The following is a 21,872-nucleotide window of genomic DNA, read 5'->3' as shown; positions in this document are numbered from 1 at the left end:
TATTCAAATGACCTGAGAGCAAATATTGTTCAACATTGTGGTCTAAGGGAAAGATACTAAAATCTCAGATTCAGATTTCAGCTGTCAGGTTCCACTCTGAGGAACATAGTGAGAACCACAGGCGCAGTTCTAGTTAAGGCCCCTAGTGGCAGGCCAAGAAAAATAACATAAGATAAGCAAGGCAAAGGATAGTGAGAACAGTGAAAGTCAACCCACAGACCAGCTCCAAAGACCTCCAACATGATCTTATTGCAGATGGTGTTACTGTGCATCGTTCAACTATTCAGTGCTAAAACACATTTGGACAACCAGCTTCATTTTGGAATAAGGTGCTGTGGACTGATGAAACTAAAAAAAGAGTTATTTGGACATAACGTGGGGTGGTATGCATGGTGGAAGAACAACACAGCATTCCAAGACAAACACTTGCTACCCACAGTAACATTTGCTGGTGGTTCCATCATGCTGTGGGGCTGTGTGGCCAGTGCAGGTACTGGAAAATCTTGTTCAAGTTGAAGGTGGCATGGATTCCAGTCAGTATCAGCAGATTCTTGCCAACAGTCTTCATGAATCAGTGACAAAGTTAAAGTTGCGCCGGGGCTGGATACTTCCAACAACACAATGACCCTCAACACTGCTCAAATTCTACTAAAGGTATTCATGGAGAGGAACAAGTACAACGTTCTAGAATGGTCATCTCAGTCCCAGACCTGAATATTATTGAATATCTGTGGTATGATTTAAAGCCTGCTGTCCATGCTTGGAGACCATCAAACCTGATTCAAGTGGAGATGTTTTGTAAAGAGGAATGGTCCAAAATACATTCAACCAGAATCCAGACCCTCATTGGAAGCTATAGGAAGTTTTATTTCTGCTAAATATTGAGGTCATTTTTTTGTTGGGGTGCCCAACTTGCACCTCTCTACTTTTTAAGTAATTATTGTACACTTTCTGTAAATTCTCTAAAATTCGTTCCACTTCTCAAATATCACTGTGTCTGTCTGCTTTATATTTAACTGAAATGGCTTATAAAGGAAAATCTTGAAAATCATTAGGGGTGCCAGAACCAAAAAAAAAGCCAAAGTACTTGAATGACAGCCAACAGTATTTTTTCTGTTTTATTTATTTTGCACTATTGACTTTTGCAGCTGTGCGTAATAAAAGGGGAATAATTGTATTGTTTTGCTGCATTGCCTTAGATTGAAGTGCAAACGGAAAGCTTGTGTTGCAGTTCGATTTGTTAGTTTTGATAAATGTTTCCACAATGAAAGCGATGTTCACCAGTCCAATTCCTGGCAGCAACTGACAAAGAAATGAAAAACAGTGGCATTATAAAGAAAAAGCAAAATGGCAGCATATGTACTTTTGAAAATAAAAACACTTTTCTTTTGTTACTTTAACCTACAAATGTGTGATCATTTTGCCTGACCCTGTAGATTGTGCAAGTTTACCTAATTTAGTACATGTATGTAGGATGTGGCTTGAGTGTTCAAGTCTTCTGCCTGTATACGTTACAAGGGCACAGTAGGGGAAATGTTTACAGTTAAGCACGACAATTATAGGCAGCTGCCACATTGAGAAGAGTCCAAAGTGTCCCGTGGGAATCCATCACGGGTGGTTGAACAGTCTTACCAGCATAGGAGCCCAGAAGTGTGGAGGTCAACGCTACACATGATGCAGAGAGACACTAATGCATCTGTGCATTACAAATGAATAGCAGCGATGCATTATTGATGAGAACATCTGCTGACCATGCCGTCCATTTCTTTGAGATCATTTTTAAAGCATTTACAAACTTTCCGTTGGAAAAATAAACCACCAGAAAAATGCATTCACTTCTTTTATTCATAAGATGGGATTTTTTTTTTGAACACATCTTATGCACAGCAGACACAAAGACAAAACTTGTTTCTAAACCACAAACTAAATTCCTCCATCTCTCGAATCATGTGTCCCCATTTCAAAATGGCACCCAAAAAGCAACCCTTTACATTTGTAGTCCAGTTTCACATTCTGAAAGATCATTTTACAGCAATCTCATTTTAGCAGACTGGCACGCGCCACGTTCTGAATATTTTGACAGACACCCACTTCCCATTGAAACAAATTGCACTTTTCTTCCTCTAAAACTATTTAAACAGGATTATTGGATCAAAACACCAAAATACAAGAGACGACTAAACATCCAACTTATACATGTTCTTTTAGTTGCACAAAAATGCATAAATATACACAATATGCAAAAAGTACAAAATACTTGTACTTGATTTTGCTGAAATAATGACACCGATATGAGCACAGGGCATGGGGGTTGTCATGAACATGGGGATGGAGGTAAGACCAAGGAGCTACACAGAACAACAAAACATTTCGCTGTCTAGACCAAAAGGTAAAGGGGCAACACAAACTAAGAAAACCAGGATACACACACACACACACACAACTCTGTTCTAAATTCATGCCAGAAAGACTTGAACATGCAACGACTTCACGCAGCTAAACCTTCTGGGGCCAGTGGTCAGTCAGAGACGTTACAATAACTTCAAAAAGGTGGTCGTTTTCCTCAGCGACGATGGTCCATGGAGCTTTGACTAGTAACACGAGTTTCTATCAAGTGCTGAGATGGTACCACAACAGTAGCATATGGGTGATTGTCAACAGCAAAGATGGTTTAACCCCCCCCAGACACAATTGGGAGGAGATATAAATACTGTTTCTAATGCACATCTGTCCATTAAATAAACCAGATTAAATTAAGAACTTGCAAACCTCACTTCAACTGGACAAAGGTGGGGTTTCCAGAGGCCTGTAGGAAATAGGGAAACAGTTATTCCAATGACTGGAGCAAAAGACACCCCCCAAAAAATAAATAAAATTGATGCAATACTCAAAAGTTAGGGATGTTGAGCTTTCTGAAGAAATTTCAGGATGAACCTACTAAATCGGACTTCTAAGCAATAAATTCCCATGTCTAATGTAAAAGTGTGCAACATACTCTCGGGCACATGTGGGACTACCAATTTCTCCAGCAGGTGATTTAATTGACCAGCGCCTTCTTTCAAACCAAAGGAGGGTTAATCATTAGTCACCTACTTTAGTGAGCGGCTGGAAAGAAAACCTTTCGTGTCTCGGCCCTCCACGGCACGAGTTTGACACCCCTGCTCTTTGGGAAGCAGGTTAAACCGGAAGACGGCCAGGACTACTTCACCCTTGTTAGACAAGGATGTTGTCAGATGGAAGTGGCCACTGAGCTTAGAGTGTCCGAGATACCCACTAGAAGAGGGAGCATACTGTATGCCCATATTCAACTGCTTGTTGAACAGCAAGTTATGCAAAAAAAAATACTGAAACATTTGCATTCAAAAGTTTAGAGCAGTGGTTCAACTAGTTTCTCATCTTAGGACTGGAATACAACATGAGCTACATTGCAGTGACGCCATCTCCAGCATATATCTGCAGCTGTGTGTCAGACAGACGTCACGTTCGGTCTCCAACTGGATGTCCTTCCTCTCCCACCCCAGCTTGACGAACTGGCCCAGAAACATGGCATCCACCTCGAGGCATTGGAGCATGCAAATAGCATAAACATGACACTGGGTCATTACATTAGGGTGTTTTTTTTCCCCCTCCCCGCACCCCAGCCAAGGAACTGCTCCTCAAGCCACTTTTGGGTCCTGACCCACCAGTTGAGAAACCACTGGTTTACAGGGTCAAATTAAAGCTCACCTAACTTTCAGCATTTCCCATAAAAGATATTGGCTGCAAGTCTTCCCTCGTTCAAGTCACATCTTGTGTAAAGTACACATCGTGCCACTGGATGCATTTTACAAAAACACTTTCTACAAAGAAATCCTGCAATATGCAAAATAAGTTGTAGAAAGGGCCCAAAATTAAATTCCCGATCGCATAGCCAGCACTTTCATCATTATTGAGACCCTTTGTTAGAGGGTGTAACGTCTTTGGGTTCTTGATAGCTGTGTGTTGTGCCAGATTGGCCACAACCATGCTACTAAAAAGTACCTCCCGATCTTCACGGCTGTTTCCGTATCTTGGAGTGGACATTACACACTTACAATTCCAAGATGAAACTGAATGATTTCAGCTTGCCGTGTGGCGCATGTCACTATCATGACAATCATACAGATATGACCACATCACATTTTTCTGCGGACATCCCTAGTCAGTGCATTTTAGCTTCATCCTGAAATTTCACCCAAAAGCACAATATCCAGGCTTATTAGTTGGCTTTTACACTTGACCTTTGTCTATAACTTAACTCTGCTCTAATTTCATCCTAATGGCATCTCCATGGTGAATTGGTCACTATTCTTTGCCATTTTTAAGTTTTAAGTATAAGACATGCACATGGGAAAATTGCTTTGAGAGAAACCAAAAGTCTCAACTTGTATACTACACGGAAATCAGACAAATGGATGTAAAACAGGCAAGAAACATTTTCTAAAAGTTGCATTCATACCAAGGCTCAGTCTTTACCCTCATTCAGAATTGTATTGACACATTTTGCAGTTTCAGTGTCCACAAGATCAGGTTAGCACTGACCGGAAGGTGGATAGTGTTGGGGAAATCTAAACACTCATTGGACCAAAGGTTACTCACTAAATATCTAACAAAACTGCCGGGACTTCCATCCGGGCTGGGAAGTCTCAGATGGGGTAGGGTACCAGCGCATCTAAAGAAACACAAACATAGTCATGACCAAAATGAGGCTTTGGTGCTTAAAACAGTTCATTCTGGGGATTTTCTCCACAACGTAGTACATATCTACTTTGACCTTTTGCACTAATGAACAGGCATGGAAATGTGAAGATAAACATTTCCACCCAGTTCCTATCCAAAGCCATGACAGAATGAGGCCTCCTTTTTCCTAAGCTGTGACATAACTAAATAGCCAAAAGGTTATTAAGGTTAAGTAATTTGCCCATTCAAGTCTCATAGCAGAGAATTGGTGCAAACACTTCAGGAACTTCTCAGATTCCAATTTAAAAAGACCCCCCCCACACACTTGGCTACATTAGCTCAGGAGTATTTCTCCAAGCAAATACCTTGCATTCCTGTGCCAGAAGGCCTATGTCATAGTGTTTGGTGATGTAGTGTTATGCTCTTACACAAGAACACACAATGACCTTGAAATGACCCAAAGGTATTTTCCATTTCCATTGTCAACCATGACTGCTTTCTAAAACATTTAATATTTAAGCTCTTACAGTTTATAAGTTGGCGTTTTTGCCCCAAATAACCTACACGTTGAAATGTAGACAGAACACTAGCTTACGTACCCCCATGAATAAAAACGTAATTTTAGCCTGTTCATACACAAATAGACCCCCCCGCACAAACACCAAACTCTAGGGAACTACAGCACACCCCGCCCAAAGAATACCATGTGGGGGCTGACAACTGCACTGAGGAAGGATAATATCACCAAGTTCATTTTGCACTTATATCTCCCAAGCAGAAGTGTGCCAAAGAAAAGGAAAGACATCATGGAAGTGAAAATCCTAAAAAACATGATAGCCACTTTAGGTCCCAACCGCTAGACTATCACATCTAATTTATCATTAAGGATGAAGATTGAATGCTGGAGGGGTAAAAATAGTCTGAATTAAAACAAATAAGAATTGTCTGAAACTGAACATGCGGTATATTCAACAAATCAAGTGTGAACAACTCCAGTGATTTGAGTTTTTAGCCCTTTTCTTTAATTCTATGACCAAAGGGTCCTGTGTACAGTCACTTATTGCAAATATTGATTCAAAAACGGAGAACACCAATGTCGTGGGGCCCGTGTGTCAGACATTTTTATGGGCATATCAATTGCTAACGGGATCTACGGTATACTGTAGTGCAGGTGTGCCTCTTGTTTTGATCGCAAGCTACCCATCATGAAAACATTGGGGATGTCATACAACATGACAGTCAGTCAGCTGACATTCAGCTCCCCTCCTGATTCGCCGTTTCTCCCTGGCAGAGATTAGGTGGTAAACAGACGTCTCAAGCTACAAACGGATACAACTTTCCGATTACGGATACAAGACGGCTATAACCATAACAAGCCATCCGTTCTTATAGCGGCTAGTTCCTGTGCGCATGGAGAAAAAGTCAATTGTTCGATGGCTTGGCTTCAGCGTCCTGAATGCTACAGAAATGTGTGTTTACAATTCTGTTTCTTATTCTAGCATTTCATGATTCAAGTGGAAAGTGTGCCCATTGCCGAAATCTTTAATATGTTGCATTGTTAATAATTATTTGTTATTTTATATCAGTCATGTTTGATAGCAAGTAATACATGAATACTAATGTAGTTTCAATATGATGAGGTAGATTTTATATACAGGCTATGTTGTACGTTTTAGGCCTACAGGAAGAGATGATCATGTGGACTTGCTGAAAAAAACCCTGACATCCAGGTACAACAATCATTTTCTGTATTCATAGTAGAAGGAAGACTTTTGGGTCTTTGTCATTTTGAAAGTGGCTCCCAGGCTGAAAAAGCGCTAGCCCCCCCGCTGTGGTATGCTTGCTAGGACAACAAACATACAGTCAACGTATTGAAGGAAACATGGAAGATAGAAGCTAGACACACCGGTTGGTCCCTCACCTGGGCGTGGAGGGCTGCGGCGGCGGCTGCCGCTGCTGGGTAAGTGAAGGCCGCGTGAGGAAGGCCGGGGGTCAGCTCCGTCGTGTAGAGTGGGTAAGGGGTCCAGGCATCCGGGGAGGCCGGGATGAGCGCTGCCCCTGTCAGGTCGTCTGGGAATTACAGGGAATGTGGAAAAACAGCTGACTCACCCAACCTTCATTGGCATTTGTACAGAACTGCCATCTTTTATTGATATGAATGGACTTCATGTAACCCGTAACCTCCAACATGTACATGTCTACTACAAGTCAAAGTTAATTCCTCTCTGGAAGGAAGCAAAGTGGTTGAAGATCGAGATGATGCATGCATGTGCGGTGCGGGTTAGATGTTGTTAGATCCCCTTTAATCTCAGTACTCCATAACATTGAAGCTGGATTTATTGCGGCCCTGTCCAAGTGAGGGTGGATGAGCCTAGAGTGGTGCAGCCGTACAACTTACATGGGTCCCGTGCAATGAAGTGTGCTCCTAGAGCAGGGTGGATATTTGTGGGGTTCGGTGTGGCCATCAGCTTACTCTTTGCCATCTTCGTGTTGGCTTTAGCAAACTCTAAGCGCAGGGTCTGGGGGCTTTCGGGGTCAAAACGGATGCCCTGAGGGAGAGACGGAGGGGGACAAGGGATTGTAAGGGAGGTGGGCTAAGTTGGAGGGGCTGTACTTCTTAGTCTCGCACCGTCTCCTTTCCTACAGCCATGTTTCAATACTCAGGATGTATCCTTTCAGCTGTTGTGTCCTGCGGACCGGAAGACCACACCCACTTCCTCCCAACTGCTTCCATTCCAGCAAAACAGTTCAGGACTTTAGGAGAAAAGGATACAAGTCTGGAGTATTTCAACATAGTTTCATCTCTTTTCCTCTCAGTGAGCTCGTGCTCATGGAGTTCATCCCGCTGCAACGAGCCGGGAGGAGAGCGAGATGAGGAAAAGGGCCGATGACGAGACTTGAGTGGCATTTTTTGGGTGGTTTTACCCTGCTTGTGTTTTTGTGCCCTAAGCGTTGTGCCCACATGCAAGTGAGAAGTATTTGAGTGTGTGTGTTTGTGTGTGCTGCTGGTGTGCCTAAGAAGTGATGCTCATAAGGAAGTCTATGCTAAAAGAGCGTGTTAGGCCTACTGGTGAAAAATAAGGTTACACTACTGAAGATGTGTCCAAAGAACACTAAAAAAACGTGGCTATAGCACAAGTATAGTAAAGCAGTGATATGCAAAATGAGGAAAGCTACACCAGACTAGAAATGGATGTGTATCAAGGTCAAAGTAAACTACCGTAATGCTACAGGATTGTCGTCTCTTTCCAAAAAAGTCCCTGCCATTGAATTATGAGAAGACAGAAAGAGTTGACTTGGTGGTAACTGACGGGAGGGAGGACTTTTCAGAGAACATTCCCAATGTTTTGATATCTATGTTAAAACAACAACACAATTAAAAGGGGATAGCAAAACGTGTGCATTGATCAAATACATTCTTACATTGAGAGCATTTTTTGCAGCTTCAGCTCCAGATCGGCTGTCAAAGGTTACAAACCCAACAGGCTGCAAGACAAAGTCATACGAGGAATCGCCATTAAAAACAATGCAGCCTCCTCTGCCATCACACACACACACACAACCAAGTGTTTTAGCAACAGTTTCTAGCGTGGATGGGAGAATCTCACCTGTTTTGATGTTAACTTAATCAGTGACCCTTCATAACCCTGCGGAGAAGAAAGACAGCCAATTATCCACCGTGGAGTCACATGCAGGAAGTCAGGCATAAACACCTCAGCATCAGCTGGAGATCAGTCGGCAGCCAGCATGGCGGCTCCTGCCGTATTTCTTACGGTACAATTAAGTCAAAATTTAACCCACCCAACGCTACTGTGTGGTGTATTTATTGCAGTGTCTTAACTGAGATTATGGACCAAATGTATGTACAAAGAAAATATGGATTTGGGAGCAAATAACTAAAAGCCAAAGCCCAAACTGCATGGAGGATTTGATGGAACCAAACAGAAGTTTGCCACAGAAGCCCTGCCACCACAGGTGCCACACCTCAGGGATACTTCCATCTTAAAGACGTACTACTTTACAGTATTAGAATAAACCATTTTTACATCTATACCCATCATTCGGTCAACTTTGCTGTGGTCTTTCACCACTGATATCTGCCATTTTGTTCTATGAATTTGTAGCATTTCCCTTCTAGTATGCGTTTTTACAGCGTTTACGCTTTTGAAGCGCGAGGGAGTTTTCTCACACGTAAAAAAAAGCTGACAAACGGGTCAGCATGAGTAGCAAAACATTTCAGGCCTTTTCCAAGGTTTGAACGCTCCAAGATTTCCCTCCACGGTGGGCGAGTTGGGTCGCATGCACGCACGGCTGGTTGGTCAGTGGCGAGGGCTACTCATTTACACATTCCACAGGCTCATCCATGTGCGAGGGATTCCACTTCCAATTTGGTTAGTTAGGACACAAGTGGGTGGGTGTTTATGAAGCCGTGGATGAACAATGATGTGGCCTCATTTTCATATATGCAAATATTTGCACTCATTAGCAGGGAGGTCGTTTGATTTCAGCTCCAATGTTCAAAAAGGGGCTTGATTCAATCTTTGTGGGCGACTAGAAAAGAAGGAACATTTTGTGTTGAAATTAAAATGTTATCTTTGAAGTGATAAGCACAGAAAGTGTTCTTACATTTGCAGCATGAAGCTATTTAAGGCTTTTAAGGATAAGACATTCTCAGTTAGTCACCATACTTCCCAGCGCACACGTTTTCCCTTATAAATCCTGCAACGCCATAACATACCTTAAATGGCCTGAAGAGAAGGTAGAGCTCTCGTGGTTTAATATCGACTGGGAGGCCACTGACGAACAGTGTTCGTACCTGAAAACAGCATTGACTCAGTTAAACTTGACACCATTTTTCCCCAATTCACCACCACCCTACAGTGACAATTTAAGGGGAGGTTAATTAATCCCCAGATTTTTTTGGATTACCCACCAACCCGAGTTTTTACATGCTATACTATTCTCATTGTAATTTAGTGACCTCTTGGAACGCTGATAATGAAAAGATAACAGTAGCAATACAATATCATACAAATAAACACTATGTTGACAAGATGGTCGTCCATAAACCCCAAAGGAAAAACAAGATGCCTCCCATCCTGCCGGGGACCCCCGGTTGTGCACGACTGGCTCCATGAGGGCCGATGCCGTGTGCAGCCCAGTACGGCCGTGGAAACAAACAGCAGAGCGGGACCCATTAGTTCCCAGCTGGTGGGGAGACCGTGGCCACAATGGGGCTGCCGGAGGAACAGCACTAGACAAGAGTGCACAGCGCGACACCATTTCCTTCCTCTGACCCACGGCCCCAACCCTGCCGCCGCTCTGCCTTTTTGGGGAAAGTAAAAAGGCCCGAGCAGTCGGCTTCCTTCAAGGATGCCATATTTAACACAACTTAAGCGTGTCATTTTCTAGATTCATTTACAAAAGCAAGTTCTCCTTTCATTGCAGGCGTGACGCTTGAGCTTTGGTCTTGGAGGAAATGAGGCTAAGGAGGCCAGCGAGGACACAACCTTTGATGGAGATAATGAACAAAGGAACAACAACGGGGTGCACTGCTCCCCCTCACTGCGCCTCCTTAAGGAGTCATTAGTCAAGAAAACTTTGCTGGCCACAAAGACAAATCATGGCAGCTGCAAACGGGCAACATGCTCGCTCTCCAAACATGAAAAATATCATTTCTAAAAACACTTCTAGTTTTGTTTTAAATTGTATACGTGGCAAGAAATATGTTTCATACCAAAATGCGGGGCCACACTTTGATACATTTTGTACATTGGAGATGCTATAATCAGTCCAATGTAAACCAAAACTATTGGGAGAAAACATGTTACTTTATGTTACAAAGCAAATAGTGTAATATCTAATAAAATATTTGTTTTTCCAGAATATGTTGCAGGGCAATAAAAGCGCTGCCGGCTGAAATGTCCACTGGGCTGCACCTTGAATGACAGTCTTGGTTACATTTGCCCAATTCGACATGTCTGATAAGGAAGCTGATCATATTTAATCCTAATATAATACTCCATATCCATTACTCATAATTCATTCCCATTATACATTTTACATGTTGACACTTGCAATTCACCGGCATCCATTTTTGTCATTTACAAAGGAGGGAGTATTAGAATATAAACCTTGTGCAGAGTCAGGGGGGAAAAACATTTTACGCTGATGGAACAATTAAAGGACGTGGGGTCATTTTCATTTATCATATTTCATACATTAAAGATGCTAAAATGATTCCAGTAATGCCGTAATATGCTAAGCTACCAATAAAGCATCCATGATTAGCTTTATGTTACATGTTTCTATGCCACTTCATCCTCAGGGTCGCGGGGTTTGCTGGAGCCTATCCCAATAGCCGACTTGGGGTAAAAGTCAGGTACACCCTGGACTGGTGGCCGGCCAATCACAGGGCACATATAGACAAATAACCATTCACACTCACATTCATACCTATGGACAATTTGGAGTGGTGATTTACTTAATATGCATATTTCTGGAATGCCATGCAGGAGAAAACCCACCATGCTACCCACTGGGTCACAGTGCTGTATATTAATTGTGCTGAGGGGCCAAAAACAAAAAATAAGACACCCCCCCCCCGGCCGCACTTCTGTAAGCATGTAAAAGGTAGCATTTCTTTCTTTACCATTAAAAAAAATTGAAAATAAACTTGAATGTTTAAAAACATTTAAATGTATAAATTGAGTGAATGCTGACCTCCTCCTCCATGGAGACGTTGTTGTTGGGCTCCGTGTCCGTTTTGAGGCTCATGTTGAGGATGCTTCCGTTGCTGCTGCCGCGGCGCCAAGTGCGTGCTGGCCGGGTGAAAGTGCCCCAAAGCGGGCTACGGCTGCGGTGACAGTCCGGTGGAGGTCGTTCAACTTGAGGTGGCGAAGTGAGGCGGTGAAAGTTTTTGGGTTTTTTTTCTCCAGAAGAGAAGGGTGCTTCGCTAGAGTAAATGTTCCCAAAAAGAGGGGGCAAGGGGTGAGAGAAAAAGGAAACGCAGCTAAGGTGAGAAGGTGGATTTGTGCTCCGTGTGTGAGGGTGAAAGATGGGGGGAAAGAAGTGAAAGTAAAAAGCCGGAAACCTCTGCGATCACATCAATGCCCTCAGCTGTGGGACTGTGAGCAAGAGGAACAAGTTAACTTTTCTCCTCCTCCTCTTCTTCTCCTCCCACTCCTCAATTAGGTCATCAATTATGTGGCAGTCCGCTGTGGACGTAATCAGGCTGGAGATCCGCCTCAGCTGTGCCAGGAAGACCCGGCCCTCCCCCGGCCCTCCTCCGACCCTCATCCGGCCCTCCTCCGGCCTTCCCTCGCAGCCTCAAGTCGCTCGCTTCCATGCGTACTTAAGTAGTGAGCACTAAGTTAACGCACTTACACGCACTTAAAATGCCAACTGTAAATACTTAGGCACTTACCAACGTCTTGTTTTTACAGGCTCTTATTTTATCATAAAGATAAAGAAGGGCAATAATAAATCACCCATAAACAAATAGAATTGAGATTGCGTCTTTGTGTTCGTATTTTTATTGTCGCAACAAAAACGCATTTTTGTGTCTAATACTGTATATAATTCATAATCATAATTGTTTAAACGAGGATTTCAGGACTTATTTAACACCAAAATTATTAATATCATGCAGAATAATGCTATAATATATTTTGAGGCATATCTATGTATGTGTATACAATTCTGTATTTATATATGTATGTGTACAATAATATCTCCATATATTATTTTGTGTTTTATATTCTGGACCGGAAAATAACATTATTAAAAATATATAATTATTTTCATCCATTTTGTATAAAAGTCAATCTTATTGCTCATAAATTACCCTACCCAAAGTGAGGTGAAGATGACGATGGTGCCCCTCTGTGTTTTACAGCATGGATGGATGTGGCTGGAGAGCATTGCCTAAGAGTGAGGTGAGGAGGCCCAGGACTTGGACTTGGACTTGGACGTGGACGTGTTCCCAGCGTGCTTGTGTGCTTCCTCACAACAAACATCTCTGAAAGGCCAGAGCTTCCTGACTTTGTATAAAAACACAATCCAACGTGCAGGACGAGGAGGGGCAGCAGAAAGGAGCTACATGGTGTTGCTGGCCCTCTGCAGTCATCTCATCTAAAAATAGGCAGCTTGTGTTTAATGTGGAAGGCTGCATATCTGCTTCAGACAGATCCACTCAATTTCACCAGAGGAGGGGTGTGCACCTTTTCACATTATCAACACTTTAGTGCTGGAATAAAACACACCTTTGTTATTAGTCGATTGGTTAAAAATTGGACTTGTTTGAGCATGTTTTTTTAATTGTCTATTTTTTGTGTTCTGTGCAGAGGTCTGTCCATTTTTATTAAATAAATTAAAAAACAATCAAATGTCAGCTATGTGTATATAATCATGGGGGAGTGTTTATCAGACATCGGCATATTGTAAAAATAAATTAAATTATTATTGAGCCATATTATTAGCAGTGCTGTCTGTAATTAATTCATGTAATTCATTGATTTTTTTTAATCTCCTTGAGCTCTTTTCTTTCAACTTCATTGCATTATAATGGCAGATCTGAACATTGATACATAATAAAAAAGTGGTTTGCTTCATTTTCTATGGCTCTTATTCTCACTAGGGTTGTGGGTATGCTGGAGCCTATCACAGCTGACTTTGTGCCAGAGGCAGGGTACACCCTGGACTGGTGGCCAGCCAATCACAGGGCAAACAACTATACACACTCACATTCATACCTATACACAGACAGACCATGCAAACTCCACACAGAGATGCCCAACAGAGATTCGAATTTAGGTCTTCCTGATCTCCTAACTGTGTGGCCAACATGCTAACCACTTTTATGAAGTCATTTATTGTTGGATGACTTGAACAGATCGGGTGCTGGACATTTACGTTCTGATATGTTTAGAACTACTATAGTCCCGTGTGCTGCCTGCGACCTACCATTGTTGTGTTCATCTGCATGCCAATCTCCAAATAATAAAAACATCAGGTCCATCCATCTATTGCCGCTTATCATCACTAGGGTCGTGGGTGTGCTGGAGCCTATCCCAGCTGACTTCGGGCGAGAGGCAGGTTACACCCTGGACGGGTTGTCAGCCAATCGGGTCCATGTGATCCATAATATACTGTAGCATACATAATATAAACAGCTTTGCTATGGCTAACCAACTAACTGCTAACGTCTTTGCTGCTAACCATAGCTATGGATGCTTTGTGTTGATATGGTAGGCTGAACTTCTTACAAAGGAAGCACGTCACCTTACCTAAATCAATGGTACCATCAGGGCATTTTTGAAATGCTCCTCCATTTTTACGTCTCCTTTATGCTCCTCCCGCTCCTCACCATGCCCTCCCAACTACAATGGACACCAGCTTATGCTACACCAGCCCATGACAGCCAAACAAAGTCTAGTTCAAGGTATGACAGACCATTAGACTAACATTAGCATGCTAGCAATGCTAACATGATAACATTAGCATGCTAACACCAAAATACCAAATAATTTATTTTGTCACAAACTTATAAAATCCTCTAAAATATTCTTGGACCAAGATGGTGATCTGGGTCACCCCCAACATTTTATTTATTCATTCTTATAGATCAAATTTCTTGCCATTCCTGAAAATTTCATCCAAATCCATTCAGATCTTATTATTTTGAACACAAACAGATAAATGCCGGCTTGTGATTTGCGCTGCATTTGGCGCAGTTACGGTATGTATCTGCAGATATGTGAGGTGTACACACTGTTTATGAGATATGAGTATCATTTTTTTAATGTAAAACAATATTGTTCTATAAAGTATTGCTAAAACAACACATTTTATGGCTGGCAACATTTGCACAGTACTGTAAATTGTTAAAGTGTTTCCGTTCAAACTAAGCATCAAGCTAGGTTGTGCTTTTCAGTACACCATTGTATTCTTTTCTATTTTTTCTGTATTATGTAAAGGACAGATTCTCAAATGTTCTCATGCTCCAAACTGTCAAAATATTTCCAGTAAAATTTCAATACTGCACTCAGTAAAATACTGCACTTATTGACTTGTTCTTCACGACCACCCCAAATTGTAGGCCCCGACACACCAGATGAGAAACTACAATGTACTGATTTTCAGTATTTGAGAAATAAGACATGAAAATGTAAGTTCTTTCTCCGTGTACATGAGAAAACCCCGAGATGTCCTGCAGCCAGCAGCTGCCTGGTTGGGGGAGCACCATATATTACGCTCTGTTTGTCATTTCAACAACACTCGCGACATATGAAAAATTAACTCTGCTGCAGCACAATCATGAATTTATTCAGGAAGTACAACTCGCACATAGAAGTTTTCATGTGAAGCAAGGCCATCAAAGGACTGCCTATATACAGTAATAAATACACAAAGCTGCATGAACATCTTAGTGTAATATCATTAAAATATGTAAAAAAAAAAAATTTTCAGACAGACTGAATTTTCAATCAGTATTTTTAAGTAAATGCATTATAAATATAAATGCTTTTGCTTTTGCTCCCATCATTCACGAGCTGAACTGAACAATGAAAAATGTTTTCAATGCAAACAAGAAGCTAATTTCTCTGAAATACTCTGAACTAAATGTGTGAACTCTTCTCCTCAGAGGCGTGGCATATGAAGATGTGGGTTGGATGGGATCACCTTAGGCTGGCCACAAAAAAAGGCCACTACAAAATTCACATTTGTGTTACACAGCACAAGGTCTCACGTCATGTATGGTGATAAATAATGTCATAAATACTATATATATGTATATATAAGTCACAAATATGGCAATATATAATATTGTCTCCACCGTACAGGAACATCAAATCAGATATATCCCCACCTTCTTTCCAACCAAACACCTGACAGAAGCCAAGAGTGTACAGCTGAGAAGGTCTGGATGAGGTTCATGTTTTATTTGTGAGAAGTGGGCCCATTGTCCCATAAGTCACCTCACACAGCACTCTTCCTCTTCACGCCACGCTGAGCTTGTCCCACCGAGTTAGTGTCACCAGCAGCTAAAGCACTTAGCTTGTGTTCCCCGTGTCCTCTGTGGTACGGCCAAACATCCATTTGGAGGTCCTGGGAAACTTTGAAGCGTTCCCCCCAACCATAGAGTCAGGGAGGCCTGGGAAGCATTAGTGACGTCTGGCCAATGCTTGGGCCGCAAGTCGCCGTCCTCATGAATACGTTAAAGCTGATCAGCGTTAGTGTGTGAAGCGCTGAGACTCGACCGTCTGCTTTCTTCACAATCACATGTGATGGATTCGTAGAAGCTTTTAATCGATAGCACGGTGATGCTTGCCTTTTACCAGGGGGCTGCTGGGATACCACTTGTCTGACACGGTCACACCTCACAAGGGTGACTTCTGCTTCGAGTCGATCGACGACACACTAAAAACCTTCCTTTTTTTTTTGGTTAATCCTGCCTCAAATCTCCAACAAGCGGAACTTGGATAATGTGCTGCTTGGTTAGGAATCGCTGATATCGTTGATAACTGCACGGTGAAGGAGTGGTTAGCGTGCAGGCCACACACCTGGGGTCGATTCTCTGCTCAGGCATCTCTGTGGGTTTCTCCGAGTACTCCGGTTTCCTCCCACATTCCAAAAACATGCTAGGTTAATTGGCCACTCCAAATTGTCCATAGGTATGAATGTGAGTGTGCTGGCAACCAGTCCAGGGTGTACCCCAAAGACAGCTGGGATAGGCTCCAGCATGCCCGCGACCCTCAAATGGATGGATGCTTTTAATGGATCTGCTTTACTTTTTCTTTGCCTTTTTGTCTTTTTTTCTGACTGCACTGCAATAACAATAACAATAACAAAACCTGAATATTTATACAGTGAAGAAAATAAGTATTTGAACACCCTGCTATTTTGCTATTTCTCCCACTTAGAAATCATGGAGGGGTCTGAAATTTTCATCGTAGGTGCATGTCCACTGTGAGAGAGATAAACTAAAAAGAAAAATCCAGAAATCACAATGCATGATTTTTTAACAATTTATTTGTGTGATACAGCTGCAAATAAGTATTTGAACACCTGTGTATCATCTAGAATTCTGACCCTGAAAGACCTGTTAGTCTGCCCATTAGAAGTCCACCTGCACTCCATGTATCATCCTGAATCAGATGCACCTGTTTGAGGTCGTTAGCTGCATAAAGACACCTGTCCACCCCATACAATCAGTAAGACTTTAACTTGTAACATGGCGAAGACCAAAGAGCTGTCCAAAGACACCAGAGACAAAATTGTACACCTCCACAAGGCTGGAAAGGGCTACGGAGCAATTACCAAGCAGCTTGGTGAAAAAAGGTCCACTGTTGGAGCTATCATTAGAAAATGGAAGAAGCTAAACATGACGGTCAATCTCAATCGGAGTGGAGCCCCATGCAAGATATCACCTCGTGGGGTCTCAATGATTCTAAGAAAGGTGAGGAATCAGCCCAGAACTACACGACAGGACTTGGTCAATGACCTGAAAAGAGCTGGGACCACCGTTTCCAAGGTTACTGTAGGTAATACACTAAGACGTCATGATGTGAAATCATGCATGGCACGAAAGGTTCCCCTGCTTAAACCAGCACATGTCAAGGCCCGTCTTAAGTTTGCATATGACCATTTGGATGATACAGAGGAGTCATGGGAGAAAGTTTTATGGTCAGATGAGACCAAAATAGAACTTTTTGGTCATAATTCCAATAAGCGTGTTTGGAGGAAGAAGAATGAAGAGTACAATCCGAAGAACACCATCCCTACTGTGAAGCATGGGGGTGGTAGCATCATGCTTTGGGGGTGTTTTTCTGCACATGGGACAGGACGAGTGCACTGCATTAAAGAGAGGATGACTGGGGCCGTGTATTGTGAGATTTTGGGGAACAACCTCCTTCCCTCTGTCAGAGCATTGAAGATGGGTCGTGGCTGGGTCTTCCAACACGACAACGACCCGAAGCACACAGCCAGGAAAACCAAGGAGTGGCTCCGTAAGAAGCATATCAAGGTTCTAGCATGGCCCAGCCAGTCTCCAGACCTGAACCCAATCGAAAATCTTTGGAGGGAGCTCAAACTCCGTGTTTCTCAGCGACAGCCCAGAAACCTGACTGATCTAGAGAAGATCTGTGTGGAGGAGTGGGCCAAGATCCCTCCTGCAGTGTGTGCAAACCTGGTGAAAAACTACAGGAAACGTTTGACCTCTGTAATAGCAAACAAAGGCTACTGTACCAAATATTAACATTCATTTTCTCAGGTGTTCAAATACTTATTAGCAGCTGTATCACACAAATAAATTGTTAAAAAATCATGCATTGTGATTTCTGGATTTTTCTTTTTAGTTTATCTCTCTCACAGTGGACATGCACCTACGATGAAAATTTCAGACCCCTCCATGATTTCTAAGTGGGAGAAATAGCAAAATAGCAGGGTGTTCAAATACTTATTTTCTTCACTGTATGTCCTATCTACTACGTGTCCCACAGTGTTATTTTACTTTTTATTAGGTTTAGTTAATTTAGTTAATTAGGTTTAATTTGCTTTTTGCTCTTGCATGCTTTCCCCAGAACAAAATGGAGTAGTATCACTTAGAAATAATTCTAGCTTTAAGTCATAACTTCATAACTTTACAGAGGTTATTAACATACATGGTGAACGCTTTTGGTCCCAGTATTGACCTAGGGGTACGCCACACAATATATTTAAAGGGGACCAATTATGGTCATTTTCAACCCTTTGTATTGCGTTGTGGACTCTTACAGAGCAGCTACACACAATAACACGCACAGAATGCTTTCTAGACCTTCCAGAATCTGCACCTATTCCAGCTGTATTTTCTTGGCTTTCCAAAGTGGAAACCGCATCACAAAAATCGCTTTATGTTGTGTGTGTGTAAATACAGGAAGATAAAGAAAAACACAAAGTGGCTATTCATATCACTCACTTCCTAACTCATTTGGATGTACAGTACACTTATGCATTATTTTAGCTGTTTGAAGATTTTTCTCTCTGGTCACGATTCTGCTCTGAACAAGTCTTACAACCTCAGCTTCAGTCAGGTTTTTTTCAGGACAAGGAGTTCCCGGGAGGCATACTTTTAATAAATGATTGATGATAAGTGAATGACGATATCATTCAGTCATTGCAAAACAGAAAATAAGTTGTCATTATGAAGTAATTGGAACATTATGAGTAATCCTATTTTGGCCTGGTGGATTGTAGAATACAGTCTTCATTTTATTAAAACTGTGTTTAGACTAAAACAGGATAATCTGTCACGCCCTGTGTAGGCTCCTGCGCGGCAGTTTGCTTAAGTTACCTTCTTGGGCTTTAGTTTCCGTTTTTGACACCCTTATTTTGAATGGAACTTCCTACTTCCTTCTTCCTTCATTGCCCCAATCCTCCACACCTGTCCCTAATTTCTGTGTGTATTTAGTTCAGGTGTTTGCTTCTCCCTGCGTGGGATCGTCATCATTTGTCCGTTTGATTCCTGAGTTGCTTTAGCCTGCTGCTGCAATTATTAGGATTAAATTCTACGTTTTACCTGCATTTGGTCCTGTTTGGTCCTGTTCTCTGCATCCTGGGGTCGCATCGCAAAACCCTCAAGCCGGAACGGGACATGATCAAGACTTTAAGACTAGAACCTTAAAAAGCCCTGGTCATTTCATTCCTCAGATCCTTACTAACATCAATAGTATTTACCAAGATGAGGTTATTATTGTTGAACAGTCTCATATTCAATATTGATTGGCTACCATATAAATACACATCCAGTGTTGTTTATACCAATAACCATACAGTATAGTACACGATTGTTGAACAAATGTATGATCTTTTTTCATTCATTTTCTACCACTTATCCTCAGGAGGGTCACAAGGGTGCTGGAGCCTATCCCAGCTGTCTTGGGGCGATAGGCGGGGCACACCCTGGACTGGTGGCCAGCCAATCACTACATGTATGTAGTGTGAGCACAATGCTTGTTAATTAAAGAAGGATTCTACTTATTGTCAGGTAATGAACTCTCAGAGCCCTCAACATCATCTTATGGCTGGCTTACATAACAAAATCTAATATATAACATGGAGGATCATTGCTGCTGTGGACTGTGCTCTCATTAAAATCACAGGGATCTGGTCTATGCAGACTTTTCAGATTTGTAAAATCCCCAGATGCATTCAAGGACATGTTTAAAGGAATCTCTTTATGTTACAAAGATAACAGTCCACAACAATTCTGTTGAGCTGTGCTTTCTTTACGTTGAACCAGAAAGGAATGATTTTGCCACATTTATCTCATTTGTTTGTGTTCAAATTAAGCTGATCAATGAAACATTTTCAGGGATTGTTGGGAATGGAATTAGGAAGAGCCTGAATCCTGGATTCTTTAACGTTGCAAGATTAGACCATTTTCGGCATTTGTGCGTATAACTCTACAAAAATTGGTCAAAGCATTGGGGAAAAAAACAAAGGACAAGGCCCAACAGGTTCTACAAAATATCAACAACTGATCCAAATAATGGAATCATGGAATCAATGGATACTATGATCAAGAATATGAAAAAATAGAGGACCTTGGTAATTGTCATTTTTGGAAGGCTACCAATGAAGCGATAAACACGCTACAAACACGGTGGAATCTGGAGTAGGCCAATGTGTCAAGAAAGACACTATTGACCAATAAATGGTGGCTAAAGAATAAGCTGTGATGAAGAAAAGATGTTGAAATATAATAAGCAGGCGTGCAAATGACACTTTGACACAGCTGCTGTAGCGTTATTTGCTCATGTTCTCTATTTTGGAGGGTGACAGACGATCTTCTTCCTTGCGCTTGTATCTTGTAGAACACAATAAACAGTCTGCTTTAATTTCCTTTGCTCTGAGACCCTCCCACCACTCAGTTTTCCAAGAGGAAATGCTCGAGGAAAGATCCACTGGGACCATTTAAATATTGTCGATACTATATTTACTTATGATGGGAAACCACTGAGATTTCCCAGTTTCCCAGATCAGTTTCTGAGACTTGGAAGAAAAAAAACACTAGAATGTGTCATGAAGTTAGCATGAACCTGATGAAAATAAACCCGTTTACTACAGCCTTCCGCCGCAATAGGGCCTCCACTTCCTGTTTATGTATGTAATATAGGACACAGAGGGATGTGCTGTTGAAAGCAAAGGGCAGCAGATTCCCATCTAGCAGACACAGGAGGGATGTGAGACTCCACTGCCAGCTTCTCCAGGGGACGCTCGGTGGGTGGGAAAGCCGCAATGAGAGAAAACAACATAATGATGCAAAGCAGGAGGAAAAGAGCATCATTAACCAGGGAAATGCTCATGGAACCCAGGACCAGATTAGATGCGGTTTAAACTTAGACTTGATAAATAAAAGATATTTATGAGACACATGACCCCGCCTGTCTCTTTTTATGTGTTTGGATGATTTATTACCTGATATGCACGTTTTTCCCCAGACTCCATTTCACCAGGATCCATGCAAAGATACGAGCAGGTGGGTACTAGCACAGTGTGCCAAAAGCACATATTTGATATTTGTATGTCCTTATTTTCTTTTATTTGTTCTAATGTTATTGTCGCCCAAAAGTTGTGTCCCTGGCGGGGAAAAGTCGGGGTTTTGAGATTTCTTCTTTCTTCTCACCTGAGGTTTTCTTACTGTCACACACACTAACACCTTTGTATGAGTGTTTGTGTGGCTTTCTTTATAGTCGCCCAGTTGGGGGGGGGGGGGGGTTGAGATGTCTTCTTTCTTCTCACCTGAGGTTTTCTTACTGTCACACACACTTACACGTAACACAGAAAAGGTGAGAAATGTGTGTTGAAAAGTTTATAAGCACGTTGTGATAGAGGTTAGCATGCTAATGTTCATAGTGATAATAACTGGTGATCTGAAAATTTGCTAATTTTGCAATTTTTACTGAAGAAAACGTTGTGTATGTTGTTTTGGCATTCAAAAAGGTGTGGTCATTCATGACGACATTTGTTGTTGGTGACCATCATAGACGGTGACGGGTCTACAAGCACGTAAGTCTCATTTCCATCAATTTTGGCTGATGTTTGGACACTTTGGCTCAGCTGTCAGACGTGCACACGTCGTGTTGTTTGGGCAAAGGCTGTGGAATGTAAACTACCCACTCCACTTGTAA

The 21,872-nt window shown here is 42.0% G+C and overlaps 1 protein-coding gene across 4 annotated transcripts; it reads right to left on the bottom strand.

Moving 5' to 3' along the window:
- Positions 1-2,441: 2,441 nt before the first annotated feature.
- On the bottom strand, positions 2,442-11,617 carry rbpms2a (RNA binding protein, mRNA processing factor 2a). Of its 4 annotated transcripts, none has more exons than XM_058045913.2 (8): positions 11,422-11,617; positions 9,437-9,514; positions 8,307-8,345; positions 8,122-8,184; positions 7,097-7,247; positions 6,605-6,768; positions 4,618-4,690; positions 2,442-2,806 (listed from the first exon to the last, which is right to left on the bottom strand). In XM_058045913.2, the coding sequence occupies exons 1-7, from the start codon at positions 11,473-11,475 to the stop codon at positions 4,625-4,627; spliced, it is 615 nt and encodes a 204-aa protein (XP_057901896.1). In that variant the 5' UTR covers positions 11,476-11,617; the 3' UTR covers positions 2,442-2,806; positions 4,618-4,624. The 4 variants fall into 4 exon arrangements, with proteins under 4 accessions (XP_057901896.1, XP_057901897.1, XP_057901894.1 ...); XM_058045914.2 differs by having other exon boundaries at positions 6,620-6,768; XM_058045911.2 differs by lacking the exon at positions 4,618-4,690.
- Positions 11,618-21,872: the final 10,255 nt, after the last annotated feature.

This window comes from Doryrhamphus excisus, linkage group LG11 (genome assembly GCF_037039965.1).
Source record: "Doryrhamphus excisus strain RoL-2023G ecotype Guam linkage group LG11, RoL_Dexc_Guam_v1.1, whole genome shotgun sequence".
Lineage (NCBI taxonomy): Eukaryota > Metazoa > Chordata > Actinopteri > Syngnathiformes > Syngnathidae > Doryrhamphus > Doryrhamphus excisus.
This window is presented reverse-complemented; position numbering and strand designations above follow the sequence as displayed.

Excerpts from the sequence above, each read along its gene's own strand:
- rbpms2a (XM_058045913.2), bottom strand. The coding sequence starts at position 11,475 with ATGAGCCTCAAAACGGACACGGAGCCCAACAACAACGTCTCCATGGAG. Across the intron at positions 7,248-8,121 it reads CTGCAAAAAATGCTCTCAAT|GGCATCCGTTTTGACCCCGA; the intron begins GTAAGAATGTAT and ends TCTCTCCCTCAG. Across the intron at positions 6,769-7,096 it reads CTTCATTGCACGGGACCCAT|ACGACCTGACAGGGGCAGCG; the intron begins GTAAGTTGTACG and ends TGTAATTCCCAG.